Genomic DNA, 17945 nt, shown 5'->3' with positions numbered 1-17945 from the left:
TCAGTGGCTGAATTCTAAGCTATGTGACAATGTGGTATGGCATATATCAGAGACCGGGGGTTGATGCTGATGAGATTGTCTCAATAAGTAGATCTTTGCTAGTGTATGATCACTCAGGTGTGCCGATTACAAGATTATTTTTACCTAAAGGGACCCTGGCAGGTACAGCTCTGCGATCAATCCAGAAAGACACCCAGGACAGCATGACCATCAAAGTGGCAGGGAAATAGGTTTGCAGCAAGAAGAAGAAGATGTGGCGGCGTAAAGTGAAGTTAATGTACAGGCGATTGTACCACCCTGTACCACAGAGAAAAGGAAAAAAGGATAACTAACACCAAAGGAAAACCATCCACAAATACAATATAGGACATTTTGAGATCATTTCAACATCCACAGTGGAACAGTGTTATACTTTCTTATAAGAAAAATACTACAAGTGACCATTACAGGTTCATCTCCATTTAAGAGTAGAGTGGATCTTAATCAAACCATTCATATTCTTGAAGTCTCATCACTTCACAGGACTGGACCTTTAGAGCAAATATCACACCTGTTCTTGAAAGCCCCCTGGGCAAGGAATTCCTGTTGCAGTCAGTTCTGATTGGAATAATGGGAGTTCTATGCAGAGAGGGCTTATAGGATCGGAACCTTCATTGTATATATAATTCTAACAAATGCACCAGATAACTATGTGGATATAAATTTAAAATTGCCAATTAGCTTTGCATCTGCAAATCTTCCCACACTTCAGTCAAGGACATTTCCAATTACTGTGAGGTCCAGCTGTAATGCTTCCATACAGGGATTATTATTCTTTATATAACACCACAAATGTACCATTACACAGCACTGCACAAAGGGAGAAGCGTGATTGTGGCAGGGTGTACCAGGCCCTGCGGTCCTACCACATCTTGCCCCGGGAAAGGGAGCAGAAGAGGTGAATCCTCAAGGCTGCCTAGAGAGGCTGCAGGGAGCAGCCAATCAGAGACCACAAGCCTCATATAAAAAGGAGCTTCTGGACAGAGCAGTTCAGTTGCTGGCTGGAGCCAGCGGACCAAAGAGGGTGCTCCTGGCTGCCTGCAGGAGCTGGAGGGCTGGACAGATCTGTGCTGTCTGGAGCCAGGCTCCAAGGATGGTGCTCCTGGCTAGGTGCAGGAATTGCAGTACTTGGACACAGCAGTTGCTGGCAGGGACCAGGGAGCAAGGAAGGTGCTCCTGGCTGGTTGCATGGACTCAAGAAAAACTTCAGCCCTGAGATAAGGATGAAGGCACTGGGGCCGTGGGGAAGTGGCCCAGGAAAATGCAGCAATTAATAAAGGGACGCAGCAGGCAGCTGCTACTTATAGAGTTCCTGGGTCAGGACCTGGAGTACTGGGTGGGCCTGGGTCCCCCCCACCAGCCACTAGGAAGTGGCTTATGAAGAATCTCCAGGGAGGAAGCCCTGGTGGCACTTCTCCATACCAGAGCAGGGACAATTTGAGAGAGAGCCCAGAAGGCGTGAGAGACAGTTTGAAGGCTAACCCAGGCGGGGCTATAACCAAGGTACTGCAATAGGCCTTGTTGGACTGGTAGAGGATTGAACCCAGGGACGGGACTGCAGGCTGACACCAGCAGAGGGCACTGTGATAAGGTCTGTTGGACTGATTGAGGCTCGAGCCCAGGGATAGGGCTACAAAGACTGTACTGAGGGCACTGAGGTAGGCCCTATTGGATCACGTACCCCAGAAGGGGTCTGTTTTGTGTGTTTGTTTCACACATGACTGTGTGTGACTCGGACGGATGGCTGAGTCACTGGAAACCTGCCAGAGAAGTTAACTGCCAGGTGCAGCTAGAGAGAGAGTGCAGGCACACACACACGATAGTAGGAGTTCATGTGAGGTGAGTGGGCCCCATCACAAGTGGTACCAGAGTGGGATCCTTTTGGCCTGACCCCTGAAAACAAGGGGTACTACAATGGAAGAGGTGATCCACCTGCTAGTGGCAGGATAGCAGCAGCAGGTAGCACTATGCCGCAGAAGCAGCGGACCCAGGCCCTGTTGATGCAGCTGTTGGAGAACCAGCAGAACACTCCGTTTGCAGCACAATATCGATGGCAAGAGACCCACTCCAAATAGCAGGTGTGGATACAGAGATGCTTGAGCCATATCACACCCAGTTGGTTTACCAGGCTGGAGGCCTGAAGCCCAGCCATGGAGGTTATGGGCATTTAAGAAGGGGCTTGCCCTGGGGTGAATGAGGGAGGAAGGGCAAGGCTTAATTGCTTTGATTGTGGAGAGGTGGGCCACATAAAAAGGTTTTGCTGCAAGAGGAAAGGCAGGGACCCCAAGGATTAGCCAGATGAGAAGAGAATGTCTGATGGTGCAAATCCCTATTGCTAGGGGCACCAGAGCTGACACCAGAAACAGTGAAGACTATCACAGCGCAGCAGATCCACGCTGTGAAGAGTGTAGCCATACAGAAGGGAATCACTCAGGTCACTGAGGCAGAGCCTGCTGGTCTCCGATTGGCTGTTCCCTGCAGCCTCTTTAGGCAGCCTGCAGAACTCACCTCTTCTGCTCCCTTTCCTGGGGCAGGGTGTGGTAGGACCATGGGCCTGGTACACCCCGTCACAGTGATGAACAAATAAGTAAGTCCAAGTTTGCAATTCCGCATGAACTTTGCCTATGCTTCAGCCCTTGTAGGAAAGGGAATGCCTTAGACCATTTGCTAGTGAGTCCTTTGTGGCCAATTGAAGGGAATTTTTATGGGCCCCAGAGGAAGCCACATACCAGTCCATCTCGTAAGGGAGAGGTAAAGTTGATCTCATCTGATTGGGGAGGGAGGGGAGAAAGCAAAAATCTATCATAATTTCACAACTTTAGCAAAATTCACTTACCTGTACTGCTGTAAAAGGCAAGCTTTGTGGTGGTGTGAAACTCCTGTATAAGGAACTGGGATAGCGATATCCTCTCATCTGTTTTTAGGGAATCATTCCCATTCTTCCAGTACAGCATTAGATCATCTTCAGTGTAGGCATCTAGGAAAATAGGAGTAAATCTTTGGTGCAGTGCAATTATACCAAATAGTATTGACTCTACAGTTCAGAATGTGTCAATATGTCTTCAAAGGTAGGTACAAAAGCTTTGGGGGAAACAGCAAATTTTCTGCCAGTTTGGTCCAGTATTAGTGATGGTCATGGATGATTGTGCATGTGATTATGGTTAGGGCTACAATTTAATTATGGGTATTTTCAGTAAAAATCATGGAGAGGTCATGGGCTATAAACAAAAATTCATGGCTGGTGACCTGTCCATGACTTATACTATAAATACCCCTGGCTGAATCTTGGGGGGGTGTTACTGGGAGGGGGGGGAATCTGGGAAGAGGGGTAGCCGGGGTCCACTGTTGTGAAGGTGGGTGTCCCGGGGGGTTGCTGCTGGGGGCCGCCGTAGCAGCAGCTGCTCCAGCCGCCCGGGGACTGCTGCTCAGGCAGTCCCTGGGGCCAGCTGCACCAGCTGCTGCTCAGGTGGTCCCTGGGGCCAGCTGCCCGGGGCTGCTGGAGCAGTAGCTGGTGCGGCTGGTCCCGGGGCCGTTCCAGCAGCGGTTGGTGTGGCTGGCTGCTGGGCCACCTGAGCAGCTGGCTCTGGAGCCAACTGCTTGGGCAGCCCTTGGGTCAGCCACACTGGCCACCACAGAAGTCACGGAGGTCACGGAAAGTCACGGAATCTGTGACTTCCACAACCTCCATGACAAACACGGAGCCCTAATTATGATAAAGGATCATTCTGGTTATTGTTATGAGTTGGTTTAAGCCTTGTTATGAGTGGAGTTAAAATCTTGTTGAAACTGCTGTGTGAATGCACTCTTCATTTAAAATGGTTGTAAGAAACTCTTAAGGCCTAATAGAGTCTGACCACACACTAGCAACAGGGCAGAGGGTTCCCTCCTCTTCTGACCAGGTAGGTGAGTGAGTCTGTGGATGTGAAAAGGTAGCTGAGGGGGCAGACAAGAAACTGAGACTGAGGCAGAGCAAGAAAGCCAAGCAGGAGTCTTCAAACATGATGTGACCCTAGAGGATCCCTAGAAAGGGCTTTTGGGTCTAGGGTTGGCTAAAGAGGGTTGGGGCTGGAAACAAAGAAGCTATTCCCTTGTTTTGGTTCCTCCTGTGTTCAGAGGAGCAGGACTTGTATACATCTTGTAAATAAACAAGACTGCATCAAATAAAAGACCAGCCTCCATCCATTTCTACTCTCAACTGGAACATCCTCAAGGCCCCAAAATTTGACTAGTTGCTTGGGTGAAAAAAGTGGTAACTTTGATTTCAAGATGCCTTAGCCCTGCATCTTCCACAGAGTTATGGTGACTGCTGTGGGACATAATAATCACCTCTTTCCTTGTGTTCCAATTAGATTTAGTTGTCTAGTCTTGGGTTTTATACCAGGGTTAGTTATTCCCAGAAAAAAGACAAACAAACAAACAAACCCCACCCCAACCCCAAAAACAACTGTTAAAGCAGCATTAAGATTGTAAATGCTTCTTAACAATCCAAGGGGAAAAGTACATCAATAGAATATAGTTGTTTAAAAATACACCTCTACCCCGATATAACGCTGTCCTCGGGAGCTAAAACATCTTACCGCATTATAGGTGAAACCATGTTATATCGAACTTGCTTTGATCCGCCAGAGTGCGCAGCCCCGCCCCACCCCCGAGCACTGCTTTACCGCGTTATATTCGAATTCGTGTTATATCGGGTCGCATTATATCGGGGTAGAGGTGTATCTATGTATGAAAGCCAGGACATTCAAAGATAGGTCAGATTTAGAAAAAGGAGCTCCATGGGGATGCTAGTTTGGATGTATCTTTAGTTTATACTCTGGATAAATTCGTGACGCATATTAGGTACATTCATTTATTTGTTGAGTAGTACAGTGCAGTGGGATTAGCTGAGGTAAACCACACCTACGATTATTGTAACTGAAAGAGAGTGGAGAAAAAGCTTTCCCAGTTGTTTTCAGTTTGTGGACTTTGGTCGGACTTGCAGGTTGCTCTGCACTTCTGAAAAACAGGCCACTTACTTAGGTGTCTTACATAAATTTAGGAGCCTAATTTTAGGTTCCCATATTTGAAAATATTGGCCTACATATGTATCCTGTTTACTTACAACTTTCAATTTCCAGTGAACACGTCTGTGTGTCCAGGGGGAAGCGACTGAAATCCATGTTGCACATTGCAGTTACTGTGACCCTAGAAATGAAAAATACATGTTTAAAAACTTTGTTTTCTTTATGAATGAAAAATGGTAAAGGAAAAACAAAGAAAACTGCAAGTTAGTTTTGTATCAAATAAAATATAGTCCCTACATTTTCAAATAAACCCACATATTACCAGGGATTGAATTAAAAGGGGGAAAAAATGCTATTAGCCCAACTTCTGCCCACTTGAAATGCCAAGTATCTCTTTTCAGAGAATGGCAGCTTTGTCATCTGCTTTCCAGTTGTAAAGAATTGTTTATTGATATTCAGATAACCATCAATGCATTGGCAGTCCTACGTGTCACCGTTCAGGGCAACTGCACCTGTATTTCCCCCTCATGGTACAGCAAGAAACTCACTCAAGGCTCCAGCTTCTCAGTCATCACCTCTCTTGGGTGGAGACCCATGTCTCTCTGCCTCCTGACCAGGGTATTTCAAGGCTACACAGGTCCCTTCCTATACTCTGAATTCCGCAGCAAGTCAGAATGGCCTAAGCAGGCCTGCTTTGCTTTCTCCTCAGTGGCTAAAAACAGCATACTTGCCCACAGTTATAAGTTAACATGCAGCCCTTTCTAAGCAAACATATTTATTCTTAAGGTGAAAGAATTACAGAAAAAACATTTAAAACAATACCAGAACCTACAAACATGCTAATAAATTTACCAGAGTTCACCCCAACTCCAACAATGGCTCTGGTAGAATTCTGTCCTTCAAACAACACCAAGGGATTTGTCTATGGTCATAAGTTCATAACAGCTTTTGCTCAGAACAAGAACCCACAATCATAGATTGGCCTTTCCTTTTTACAGCTGGGGATTTTGATAGAGATTGTGAACAGGTAGCCAGACAATGGTTTTCTACTCAGGGCATAGCTTCAAAGGGTTGGGTCTGGAGGTGGGAATTTGCATTTACCTCCCCCCAGGTATTTCTTAGGAAACCCACTCTACTGTGCCTGTCTCAAAAGTTCCTTCTTGTCTGGCACATTGTTTAAAATAGTCCTTTGAAGCTCGTAACACTTCCCCAGGGTTTACACTGGCCACGTCTCCCTGCTGAAGAAGTTACATACAATCCCACAATAATATATACATTTTGCATTTTTAATACAACGGACTCCAAAGCTATTTAAATGTAATTCAGTAGGATCTCCCACAGATATTGCAGGAAATGGCCATGTCTGTCACACTATGCAGTGGTGTAACTGGGCCCTGGTACAAGAATAGGTTAATGGGGCCCTTTTCCAATTCTGAAATTTGTCCCCCTCCAGCTCCTCCACAGCCCCAGTACATCTACCCTATCCCCCGGCTCCTGCCTAGCTCCACTCCAGTTCCCGTCACAGCCCCAGTCCTGCCCTGCTGCCCCCCCAGCTCCTGTCCAATTCTCCCATAGCCCCAGTCTAGCCCTCTCATCCCCCAGCTCCCTCCTAGCTACCCTCCAGACTGTTTTCTCCTTTCCAGTTCTGAGCCACCCCTCCCAGCTCTCCTTCAAACCTTCCTTCAGCCTCCAGTCCAGCCCTCAGCTTCCCAGCCTTAATCCAATCTCTCCTCCAGGCTCTTTTAGCTCCCCTTCTTCCCCCCATCCTGGTCTACCCCCCTAGCCCCATTTCAGGCTCTCACAAACCTTCCCCCAGCTCCTCCCCTCGGTCCCCTTCTGCTCATCTCCAACCTTCCCCGCCCCCATCCCCCCAGTCCTGATCCAGGCCTCCTGAATTCGCTCCACCACATTCCCCCACCTCAACAGCACCAATCCAGCCCCCAGCTCCACCCAGTTCTGTTCCAACTCCCCTCCCTGCAGCTTTGATCAAGCTACCCCAGCTGTCCCTCTCTCCTGCTCCATGCAAAATGGTTGATGCTTTTCCTTGCATTCTGTCTCTGGGGGGGCTGTGTCTTCTGTCTCCAGGGACCCCACATGCCCCCATGCATCCCCCAGCACACTTCCCCCTTTTGCCCTAGCAGGCCCTGCTCTTCCCCAGAAGCCCCTCTGGTTGGATCTCAATAATCTCATGGGCCCTGGGCTGCTCCACTTGCACCATAGTAGTTACATCACTGGTGTTACTGATGAAGTGTATCAGTATTCTGTGAAATGTTATCAATGTTATCACAGTCTAATGAGCTATCATTTATATCATCCACTAGGGGGCACAGGTAATACCTCTAGTCCTACTAAGTTTGTTTGAAAAGAAAATACATTGAAATGCTCCACCTTATAAATCAAAAGCTCTGGCCTTGCTAAGAACAACTCATTATTTTATTTCTTAACAGGCTAGTTTTGTGTTTTTGTACAAGAAGCATCAGGTAATTATAAACCCAACTGATATAAACACCGGTGGTGGAAAAATAAATGGGAACAATTTTATAGATTATAGTGAGCGAACAATCTATGAACCATAACAAGTTTAAAGACAGTCAACAATTAGATTACTGAGGATCTAACAGAGCCTGCTCTTGTAAACCCTTATGTTATTAATCTCTAGTCACATGTGTATTTCCATTGATGTCACTCTCATTTGTATTTGTTACTCTTTGAAAGCAAGTGTGCTCAGATTTCTTATTTAGCTTGTGGTGCTGTCTAAATCGTGACAGGTGCTTTCCATACACAGTTGAAGACACAGTTCTGGACCCAAAGAGTAAAGATTCTTACAAAGTCAAAATTTGGTGAATATACAAACAAAGTGACCAGGGTAATGCTAGGCAGTCAGCTTAACACTTACATGGTTGTTTATTGTGTTTAACTTTAAAAACAAATTCCCCTCCCCCCCCCCCAACTCAGCCCTCTTGTCCTTCTCCCCTTCTAGTCCTGCTCAAAGTGCAAATCTCAATGCAACCTTACCTATGGAGTTGCTTAGTCACCTCCATAATAATGGACCAAATCCAAACACTACAAAATCTGGGAAAGTTCTGATTGAACCGAGGTCACTCTCAGGAAAATGCATTTCAAAGGGTGACTGCACTATACAAGTGAGGGGCAAAACAACTCCAAGTTATCTTTCCCTATCCACTTCTCTTTTCTACCTAAGAAGATAAAATACACAGTCTATAGACTTTGGAAAGCAGATCCTAGCCTAAGAATTTGGTCAGCAATGTACTGAAAACACGTAGTAAGAACTTCATCTTGAACCAAGTCTAGTTTGTTAAGTTTAAGAAGCATTTTGTCTTTATTTTTCTTGTAACCATTTCTGACTTTAATGGCTCATAGTACAAGTACTATGAGTACAAGTAATCTCTTTGTGGTTAAATAAACTTGTTTTTTCTTTAATCAAAGTTTAACCAGTGTTGTGAATTGTTTGGGTAACTCCATTTAAGGTGGCAAGCTGTTGAGTACTGATCCCCTTAGAGGAGCAATGTCCAGGAGAGGGCTGGACAGTGCAAAACATATGTTTGTATGTGTGTGTGGGGGGGGGGGGGGGAAATCTGGGCCTCGGAGTGTGTTGGGTTCACCCTGCAAATAGCAGTGGTGCAAGTACAGTGGTATGGTCCGGTACCCCATACCAGTAAGATATTTATAGCTGGTACGGCATACTGGAAAGACAGACAAGGAGCCCGCCCCTAGCCCCACCCCCAGCCCTTACACGGAGCTGCATCTCCTTTGTCTGTACAGCAGCCCCCTCAGAGGACAGGGCTGGGGGGCTGGGGCCGGTACAGTCACCAGAGGAGCTGCCGGTGTTCTGCTCCTTTTCCCACTGGGAACCGCAGCGGGAAAAGGAGCATAATGCTGACAGCTCCTTTGGTGTGGCTGTACCGCCCCCAGCCCTGCTCTCCTGGGAACTGCAGTGGGGAAAGGAGCAGAACATGGGGCCACCGGGCAACCCCACATTCTTCTGCTCCTTTTGCCGCTGCGGTTCTGGAGAGCCTTGATCTCCCAGGAATTGCAGTGGGGAAATGACCAGAACATGGGGCCGCCCAGCGGCCCCATGCTGGCAGCTCCTCCAGTGTGGCTGTACTGCTCCGAGCCCTGCCCCCAGCCCTTCCACGCAGCTGTGTCTCCTGGGTCCTCCTGCCTGGGATCTGTACAGCAGAAGTCTCCAGCACAGCGAGAGGAGGACAGAGCCCCCCCCCCAAGGTAACGTGGGATGGATGTGAATCATGGGAAGGGGACGGGGAGAGCGCAGGGGCCCAGGCTGGGGTGGTGTGGGGAGAAGTCACATGGTGGGGTCATGTGGGGGAGGTCATGTGCCCCCCCATTTGTGTCCCTCCCATGAGTGCAGTGTACCGGCAAGAAATGATTTCTACTTGCACCATTGTCAAATAGTAAACAAGGCTGGTGAAAGCCAGAGTGTGGCTGGTGTGTTGCTGACAGGCTGCTGAGGCCAGAGTTGCTGGACCAGGGCTGTGGCTACACACAGATTCTCAGGATGTGACCTGCATGCTGGCAGGTTGATTGTGAAAAACCCAAGTTGGAAGCTACAAGAGCGAAGCATTGGGGCACCCAAGGTTGCATGGCAGGGGTAACAGAGCCCCTCACTGGTCTGGATTGCACCCCAGAATGTCAAGCCTGTCATGGTTTAAATTACATCTGTCATCATGCTACTTCATGGCAGTCTCATAGAACTAGTATTTGTCAGATTCTGCTTCTTTTTAATATAATGTCCTTCAGAGAGATATAATCTGCACTTGCATAGCTATATAGATGATACTCACCTATTCACATTATTCTTACTTCAGAGTATCCTACAGTAATTTTATCTCTGACCAGTTCTTTATGGGTCATTTGGCAATATCTGTCCCATAACATCCTGAAGCTGAAGTCAGGAAAGACAGAAGTACTGATTATTGGCTCTGTCAGAGATTGCTGAGCGCTACTCATTCGCTTGATTATGTCACTGATTCTATCTCCATGTACAAAAAATAAAATAAAATAAATCAGGAGTTATATCTTTTATATCTGCATCCCATATTCTTCAGAGTGATATTATTATGATATGATTATGGCATAATTATGATGCATTTTGTACAAAATGGGTCATGTGAGGTGTCATGGGAAAAGTTATGACTTGCTGAATATTATTATCCTATTTGTACGCATGTATCAGTTTTGTATCTAAAGTTAGGAATATTGACTATGTATCTGTATTTCAAATGTGCTTACTCTGGGTGACACCCACAATTAGCCTTTCTGGTACAACAATGAAGAAGCCAGACAGTGCTGATGGTCCATCAGCAAAGACAATGGATTCTGGAAGAACATAACCTTCCTGTGAATGTTCCTGACAGCCTGAAAGTAGTGGTTGCTATGACTCAGCAAGGTATGCAAGGGCATGTGACCAGGCCACATGACTCTGGACTCCATCTTGGGATGTCCGTGTTTTTCCACAAACTGAGTTTGGGACTAAGAGTTCCCGCCATATGCTAAAGCTATGTAAGGCAGGGAGTGACATCATCTGTTGTTCTTCACTCCCCACACAAGAGGACTCCTGGAAACACCTGAGGAACAAAGACTGAACTGGGAGAAGTGCTGGACCCAGGCTAAAGGGATTTCTAGCCCGTGTATGAAAAATCTGGGGATTCCAAGCTGCAAAACAAGTGTAATTTGTTCCTTAAAAATCTGCAACCTGCTTGTATCATCAGTGAGGGTGAGAGATTGTTAATTCAAATCCTATCTTTCGAGTATGTTAAGATTAGTTTGCGTTTACTAGGTAATCTGTAGTTAAAAATTTTATTTTATGTTTTAATCTAAACCAGTAAGTTTGGAGTGAAGTGCTTGGGAATCTTAGTTCAGGGGTCTGTTGCATTTCCTTTTCACATTGAGGGAGGGGTGAACTCTATGAGCTTACGCTATACAGTTTCCTGTGCAGCACAAGATCATATAATTTTGTGTTTATATTCCAGAGTGGGGGGGTGTGACTGGGGAGATGGTGGTTATCTTGGTTGTAGCCTCTCTATTGTTGGTTCATGCAGTGGCTAGTCAGAGAGCCTGCATGTAACTGCAGCTGGGTGTGTCCCTGCCTATGTGAATGCTGGTGGAAGTGTAGGACCGGGAGCGGGTCTACAGTTTGTCACAGCATCACAGTGTGAGAGGGAGCCCAGGCTGGTGAGTCAGAGGGCTCAGCAGTACCCGAGTTCCAGTTGGCGCGCCAGGGGGAACCCTCACAATACTATCCTCAGATTTACTGATGGTCAGGTATCTTAGGTCCATTACTCAGACTTCTGTTTCATGTATGAAACTTTGTCAGGCTGTGACCATTGCTGGGAAAAAGAGATTTTGAGCTACTAATCTTTGTCTTTTCAAGGCTAGATTATCATAATTATTTTCAGAAGTTTTTATTCACGTTCTATTCTATTCTGATGCGATTATTATTAATATCTAAGTAAGTGTCATATTTGAGTTGCTCCAGCTATAATCTTGAGTTAGTGGGAGCCAGGCCCTTTTGTAGCTATATACCCTGGTTACAGAGTTCACGGCCTAGTGATCAGATGCCTGGCCAGCGGGTGGCTGAAGGACTGGATAGAACAACATGAATGACATGTTGTGATCAGCGCTCTCTCTGTGAGGGCTGATGGACCAATCGATCAAGGTGACATTATATAATGCCCTGAGATTCTCTTGTTTCCTTAGTTTACCCCTGAGTTGGCTTGCTGTCCTAGGAATATCCTTCAGAGACCATGGCTTGCTTTTTTTTTTTTCTTGGTGAGTTATCAAAGGAACTGCTCTTTGTTTTAGGAGAGGATTAAGCACACTAGGAAATGGGGCACTGCTGGAGGGACATCAGTATTTAAATCTGCCTTATCGGCTCACAATCCAGGTGGCACTGCAATGGGAACTTGATAAAGTACAGGTAGGAACTGAAGAGAAACAGTCAAACAAAAAAGGGTCCAATTCAATTACATCACATGAAGACAGACAAGTAAATATTATAATTTTTTGGGGGGGTCAACAAACATATGGACAAGGGTGAGCCCATGGATATAGTATACTTGGACTTTCAGAAAGCCTTTGACAAGGTCCCTCAAGAAAGGCTCTTAAGCAAAGCAAGCTGTCATGGGATAAGAGGGAAGGTCCTCTCGTGGATCAGTAACTGGTTAAAAGATAGGAAACAATAGATAGGAATAAATGGTCAGTTTTCACAGTGGAGAGAGTAAAAGCAGTGTCCTCCAAGGATCTGAACTGGGACCAGTGCTGTTCAACATATTCATGAATGATCTGGAAAAGGGGGTAAACAGTCAGGTGGCAAAGTTTGCAGATGATACAAAATTGTGCAAGATAGTTAAGTTCAAAGCTGACTGTGAAGAGTTACTAATGGATCTCACAAAACTGGGTGACTGAGCAAGAAAATGGCAGGTGAAATTCAATGTTGATAAATGCAGAGTAATGCACATTGGAAAACATAATCCCAACTATACATACAAAATGATGGGGTCTAAATTAGCCATTACCACTCAAGAAAGAGATTTTGAAGTCATTGTGGATTGTTCTCTGAAAACATCTGCTCAGTGTGCAGTGGCAGTCAAGAAAGCTAACAGAATGCTAAGAGCCATTAAGAAAAGGCTAGATAATAAGACACAAAATATTGTAATGACATTATTATGCAGGTTTGCTCACCCAATCTCAGAAAAAATATATATTAGAATTGGAAAAAGTACAGAGAAGGGCAACAAAAATGATTAAGGATATGGAACAGCTTCTACATGAGGAGAGATTAAAAAGACTGGGACAGTTTAGTCTGGAAAAGAAGTGACTAAGTGGTGTATGATACAAGACTATAAGATTGTGAATGGTGTGGAAAAAAAGTGTTATTTACACCTTCACGTAACACAAAAAACAGGTGTCACCCAATGAAACTAATAGGCAGCGGGTTTAAAACAAACATAAGGAAGTACTACTTCACACAGTGCACAGTCTGCCTGTGGAACTCATTGCCAGGGGATGCTGTAAAGGCCAAACGTATAACTGGGCAAAAAAAAAACCCAACGAATTAGATAAGCTCATGGAGGGTAGGATGGTCAGGGATGCAACCCTATGGTCTGGGTGTCCCTAAACCTCTGACTGCCAGAAGCTGGGACTGGATGACAGGAGACGGATCACTTGAGAAACTGGCCTGTTTTGTTCATTCCCTCTGAAGATCTGGCACCAGCCACTGTCAGAAGACAGGGTACTGGGCTATACTGACCATTGGTCTGACCCAGTAGGGCTGTTCTTAAACTAACACAATCAACTAACATTGTGAATGCAACTTTACCTGAGGCTATAAAGTACCTTCCCATCTGGCTGGACCCGTAGCATGACGTTGTCAGTGGTGGTGTCATGGATAAAGGAGCGCTTGGAATGTACAAAGAACATGTCAGGAACCCAAATTTTTTTCACTAGCCTGCCATCAAATGTCATGCTTTGGTTGTTGGTGCTTGGGAAGGACAGTCTTTCATCTTTCCAGTAGTGTCTCAGATAAAGGGTCATGGTGAAGTCCTGAAAGTAACCAACGAAAGAAATAGGTTTCACATTACGATTTATTCTTTGTGAGGAACATTTCACTGCATTTAGCACCAACAGTATATAAATTTATACAATTTAATTTAAATGGGAATAATTATAGAATCATAGAAATGTAGGGCTGGAAGGGACCTTGAGAGGTTATCTAGGCCAGCCCCGGCACTGAGATTATCCCTGACAGGTGTTTGTCTAACCTATTCTTAAAAGCCTCCAATGATGGGGAGTGCACAACCTCCCTTGGAAGCCTATTCCAATACTTAACTAACCTAATAGTTTGACAAGTTTTTCCCAACATCTAACCTAAATCTCCCTTGCTGCAGATTAAGCCCATTACATCTTATTCTACCATCAGTGGACACGAACAGTTGATCACCCTCCTCTTTATTAACACTCCTTAATATATTTGAAGAATGTGATCAGGTTTCTCCCTCGGTCTTCTTTTCTCATGACTAAACATGCCCTATTTTTTAACTTTTCCTCATAGGGCAGGTTTTCTAAATCTTTTATCATTTTTGTTGCTCTCCTCAGAACTTTCTCCAATTTGTCTACATCTTTCTTAAAATGTGGTGCCCAGATCTGGACATAGTACTCCAGCTGTGTTTATTTTCAGGAATTCCATTCTCCTTTATGAACTACAAGTTCAGCACCCAATCCTACCCCACTGAAGTCACTTGCTCTCCTTTAACTCCTGAAGACTGATTAACTGTGGTCCAAAGACCCTCCAAATGGAAAATCCATTTATAAAATATATACTCTTGAACATATACAGTGCTTCTCAGTCTGTAGGGTAGCCCTCTAGAGGGTAGACACACTAATCCACTGATGGAAGGTGAAGGCAGTGGGGTGGAGAAAGCTACATGACTCTAGATCCTCCCTCTCCCCACCTCACATTCCTGTGGCTAATAAGAAAAAGAAGCAGGTGGCTCCTAGAAACCACCCGCCTTCCATTCTTGCTCTTGCAATGGCTCTTCATGCAGCCAGCCAGTGGAGTAGCTCCCATGCACAGGACTGCAGTCTGAGCCATCAGACTGTGCTGAGAATAAACTGGGAGAGGGCAGTGAAATGTGGGAGCCTTTTCTAAATTTCGTCAAGAGACGGGGCAAATCTAAAAACAAAAGGCTGTGCAAAGAGAATGTGCAGTCTGATGCAGAGCCCTGTGCAGGCAGGCTGCAGATGGGATCCTATGCATGAGGAAGATTGTCACTGTCTTTCTGAAACATGCAAAGCAGAAACCCTCCAAAACATGACTTAGCTGCAAGATGAGAGAACTTTCACGTGTGTAAAACATTGTAGAGTCCACAATTTTAAGGCCTCCAATTATTTTGTTGGACATATTTCCTCGCTTTCATTTTAAGATTAAAAAAATATACAGGAGGCCAGACCCTGAGCTAGTGTAAGTTGCCAACACTGATTTGCCCCAGATGAGGATCTGGCCAAAATTGTGGAATTTGTTGGTCTTATTTTTTATTGTTACATTTCTACTTCTCTAGACTTAAAAGACTCCAACCTAGTGTGGGAAGTGTTTCTATTAGGGCTGTCAAGCGATTGAAAAAAAATTAATCGTGATTAATTGTGCAGTTAAACAGTAATAGAATACCATTTACTTAAATATTTTTGGATGTTTTCTACATTTTCAAATATATTGATTTCAATTACAACACAGAATACAAAGTGTACAGTGCTCACTTTATATTTATTTTTGATTACAAATATTTGTGCTGTAAAAAACAAAGGAAATAGTATTTTTCAATCCACCTCATACAAGTACTGTAGTGCAATCTCTTTATCATGAAAGTTGAACTTATAAATATAGAATTATGTACAAAAATAACTGCATTCAAAAATAAAATAATGTAAAACAGCCACCATTCCAGAGGACACGCGTCCATGCTGATGACAGGTTCTGCTCGATAACAATCCAAAGCAGTGCAGACTGATGCATGTTCACTTTCATCATCTGAGTCAGATGCCCCCAGCAGAAGGTTGATTTTCGTTTTTGGTGGTTTGGGTTCTGTAGTTTCCGCATCAGAGTGTTGCTCTTTTTAGACTTCTGAAAGCATGCTCCACACCTTGTCCCTCTCTGATTTTGGAAGGCACTTCAGATTCTTAAACCTTGGGTTGAGTGCTGTAGCTATCTTTAGAAATCTCACACTGGTACCTTCTTTGCGTTTTGTCAAATTTGCAGTGAAAGTGTTCTTAAAACGAACATGTGCTGGGTCATCATCCGAGACTGCTATAACATGAAATATATGGCAGAATGCGGGTAAAACAGAGCAGGAGACATACTATGCACCCCCAAGGACTTCAATCAAAATTTAATTAACGCATTTTTTTTTAACAAGCGTTATCAGCATAGAAGCATGTCCTCTGGAATGGTGGCCGAAGCATGAAGGGGCATACGAATGTTTAGCATATCTGGCATGTAAATACCTTGCAATGCTGGCTACAAAAGTGCCATTCAAACACCTGTTCTCACTTTCAGGTGACGTAAATAAGAAGCTGGCAGCATTATCTCCTGTAAATGTAACAAACTTGTTTGTCTTAGGGACTGGCTGAATAAGAAGTTGGACTGAGTGGATTTGTAGGCTCTAAAGTTTTACATTGTTTTGTTTTTGAGTGCAGTTATGTAATAAAAAAATCTACATTTGTAAGTTGCACTTTCACGATAAAGTGATTGCACTACAGTACTCGTATGAGGTGAATTGAAAAATACTCTCTTTTATCATTTTTACAGTGCAAATATTTGTAATAAAAATAATAATATAAAGTGAGCACTGTACACTTTGTATTCTGTGTTGTAATTTAAATCAATATGTTTGAAAATGTAGAAAAACATCCAAAAATATTTAATGAATTTCAGTTGGTTTGTATTTTATTTGTTGCATCATGTGCTACCTTTTCAAAAGATGGAACTTCTGCTAGATCTGAGATGTGTTCCATCTTTTTTGGTTCAGTTATATCCTTTACAACCTTGAGCCCACAAGTGCTTACGCTTGTGTTTAATTTTTAGCAAGTGAGCAGCCTCACTGACCTCCACTGGACTACTCAGTTACCTAAAGTTAGGCATGTGCATAAAGGTTTTCAGGATCAGGGCTTTACTGTGAAACCAAATATGTTGCAGGGTGGCTGGCCCCTTTATATGAAGCAGGTCCCAGAACCCCTGTGCTAGAACAAGTGTCCCAGTTTGGCCAATTAAAAGGGCAGGGCAGCACCTGGGTCTGTATAGAGGCAGGCAGTCAGTAAGGAAGGGATGGTGGCAGAGGAGGATAATGGGGGTTGGGGTCTGGGTCCCCCAGAAGAAGCTACCAGAGTCCCCTGGGTGCGGAGGCAGTGGGAACCTGCTGAGGAGAAAGCTCAGTTAACCAAACACAGAAGAATCCTGCAGTAGCACCTGAGGCGGGTGGGACTGAAAGATGCAAAAGGGAAAATCCTCTGGGAGCTCTAGCCTAGGGTGGCGCTGGTTTTGTGCTTTGCTTATGTTTGCAAAATAAAAGTGTGCCTGAAAAGCGACTCCGGATGTGGCAGTAGGTCCTTTGTGGGTTAAGAACAAGCCAGCACTATTTTATGAGGGAATATATAGTACCCTATTGTTTTGAGGGAAACTCTGCTGGCTTGTGGACATCTGATAAAAGTGAATTGACAGCTGAGACAAAAAGCTGAATTTTTTTTAATTGTTTGGATTATTTGGGTTCTTTGGTAACATCAAAACCTGTTTTTAATCTGTTTTCTTTTAGTAACTCCAATAGAGATTATTAATTATTTCTTATGCTATTAAGTTATACTGAGGACCACTATAACTTATGAAATGTTTTACACACAATACATCAATTTGACATTCCGGTCCCTCGTAACCCTGTAGCTCTTCCTTCATCTTTTGATCCATTCTCATCTAAGAAGCTATAGTTCAGGTCTTTTTCCTATATATGCTTTAAGAAAATGGATCTAAGAAAACCTTTTTTCTTTAACCCTTAATAAGGCTCAGATCTCATTTTAGCAATAATGTATTAACAGATGTTCATTTTTCAGACAGGAGCTAATTCCCAAAGTTTTTTGCATAAATGGATACATTTGTAGATGCTGCAAAATATCATGTATTCATTGTTATGGAGTGATGCTCTGCAGTTATGGATTCAACTGAGTTTCTAAGTTTTATTACAGCCTGATTTTGACTGACACCCTCCCCCTGCCCCGAACCCTCCCAAATGAAACAAACTCACAACAAAGCCAAATTAGTCTCCAAATCAGGGCCCGATGTAGGGTATTTTCCTGCACAATTTGGAGTGAATTGGACAA

General features: G+C 44.3%; 1 protein-coding gene across 2 annotated transcripts in view; it reads right to left on the bottom strand.

Annotated features, from left to right (window-relative positions):
• Nucleotides 1-17945, bottom strand: part of LOC112108554 (gamma-aminobutyric acid receptor subunit rho-1) — an 85527-nt gene that overhangs the window by 7592 nt on the left and 59990 nt on the right. For both annotated transcript variants that reach the window (XM_026654178.1, XM_024202737.1), the window contains 4 exons: nucleotides 13405-13628; nucleotides 5144-5226; nucleotides 2876-3016; nucleotides 145-297 (listed from right to left, as the gene is read on the bottom strand). In XM_026654178.1, the coding sequence (XP_026509963.1) occupies nucleotides 145-297; nucleotides 2876-3016; nucleotides 5144-5226; nucleotides 13405-13628 (601 nt within the window). The remainder of the gene's footprint in view (nucleotides 1-144; nucleotides 298-2875; nucleotides 3017-5143; nucleotides 5227-13404; nucleotides 13629-17945) is intronic.

This window comes from Terrapene carolina, unplaced genomic scaffold, assembly GCF_002925995.2.
Source record: "Terrapene carolina triunguis isolate 2854851 unplaced genomic scaffold, T_m_triunguis-2.0 Scaffold42, whole genome shotgun sequence".
In the NCBI taxonomy this organism is placed as follows: domain Eukaryota; kingdom Metazoa; phylum Chordata; order Testudines; family Emydidae; genus Terrapene; species Terrapene triunguis.
The sequence above is the reverse complement of the archived record's forward strand: the minus strand, read 5'-3'. Positions and strand labels throughout refer to the sequence as shown.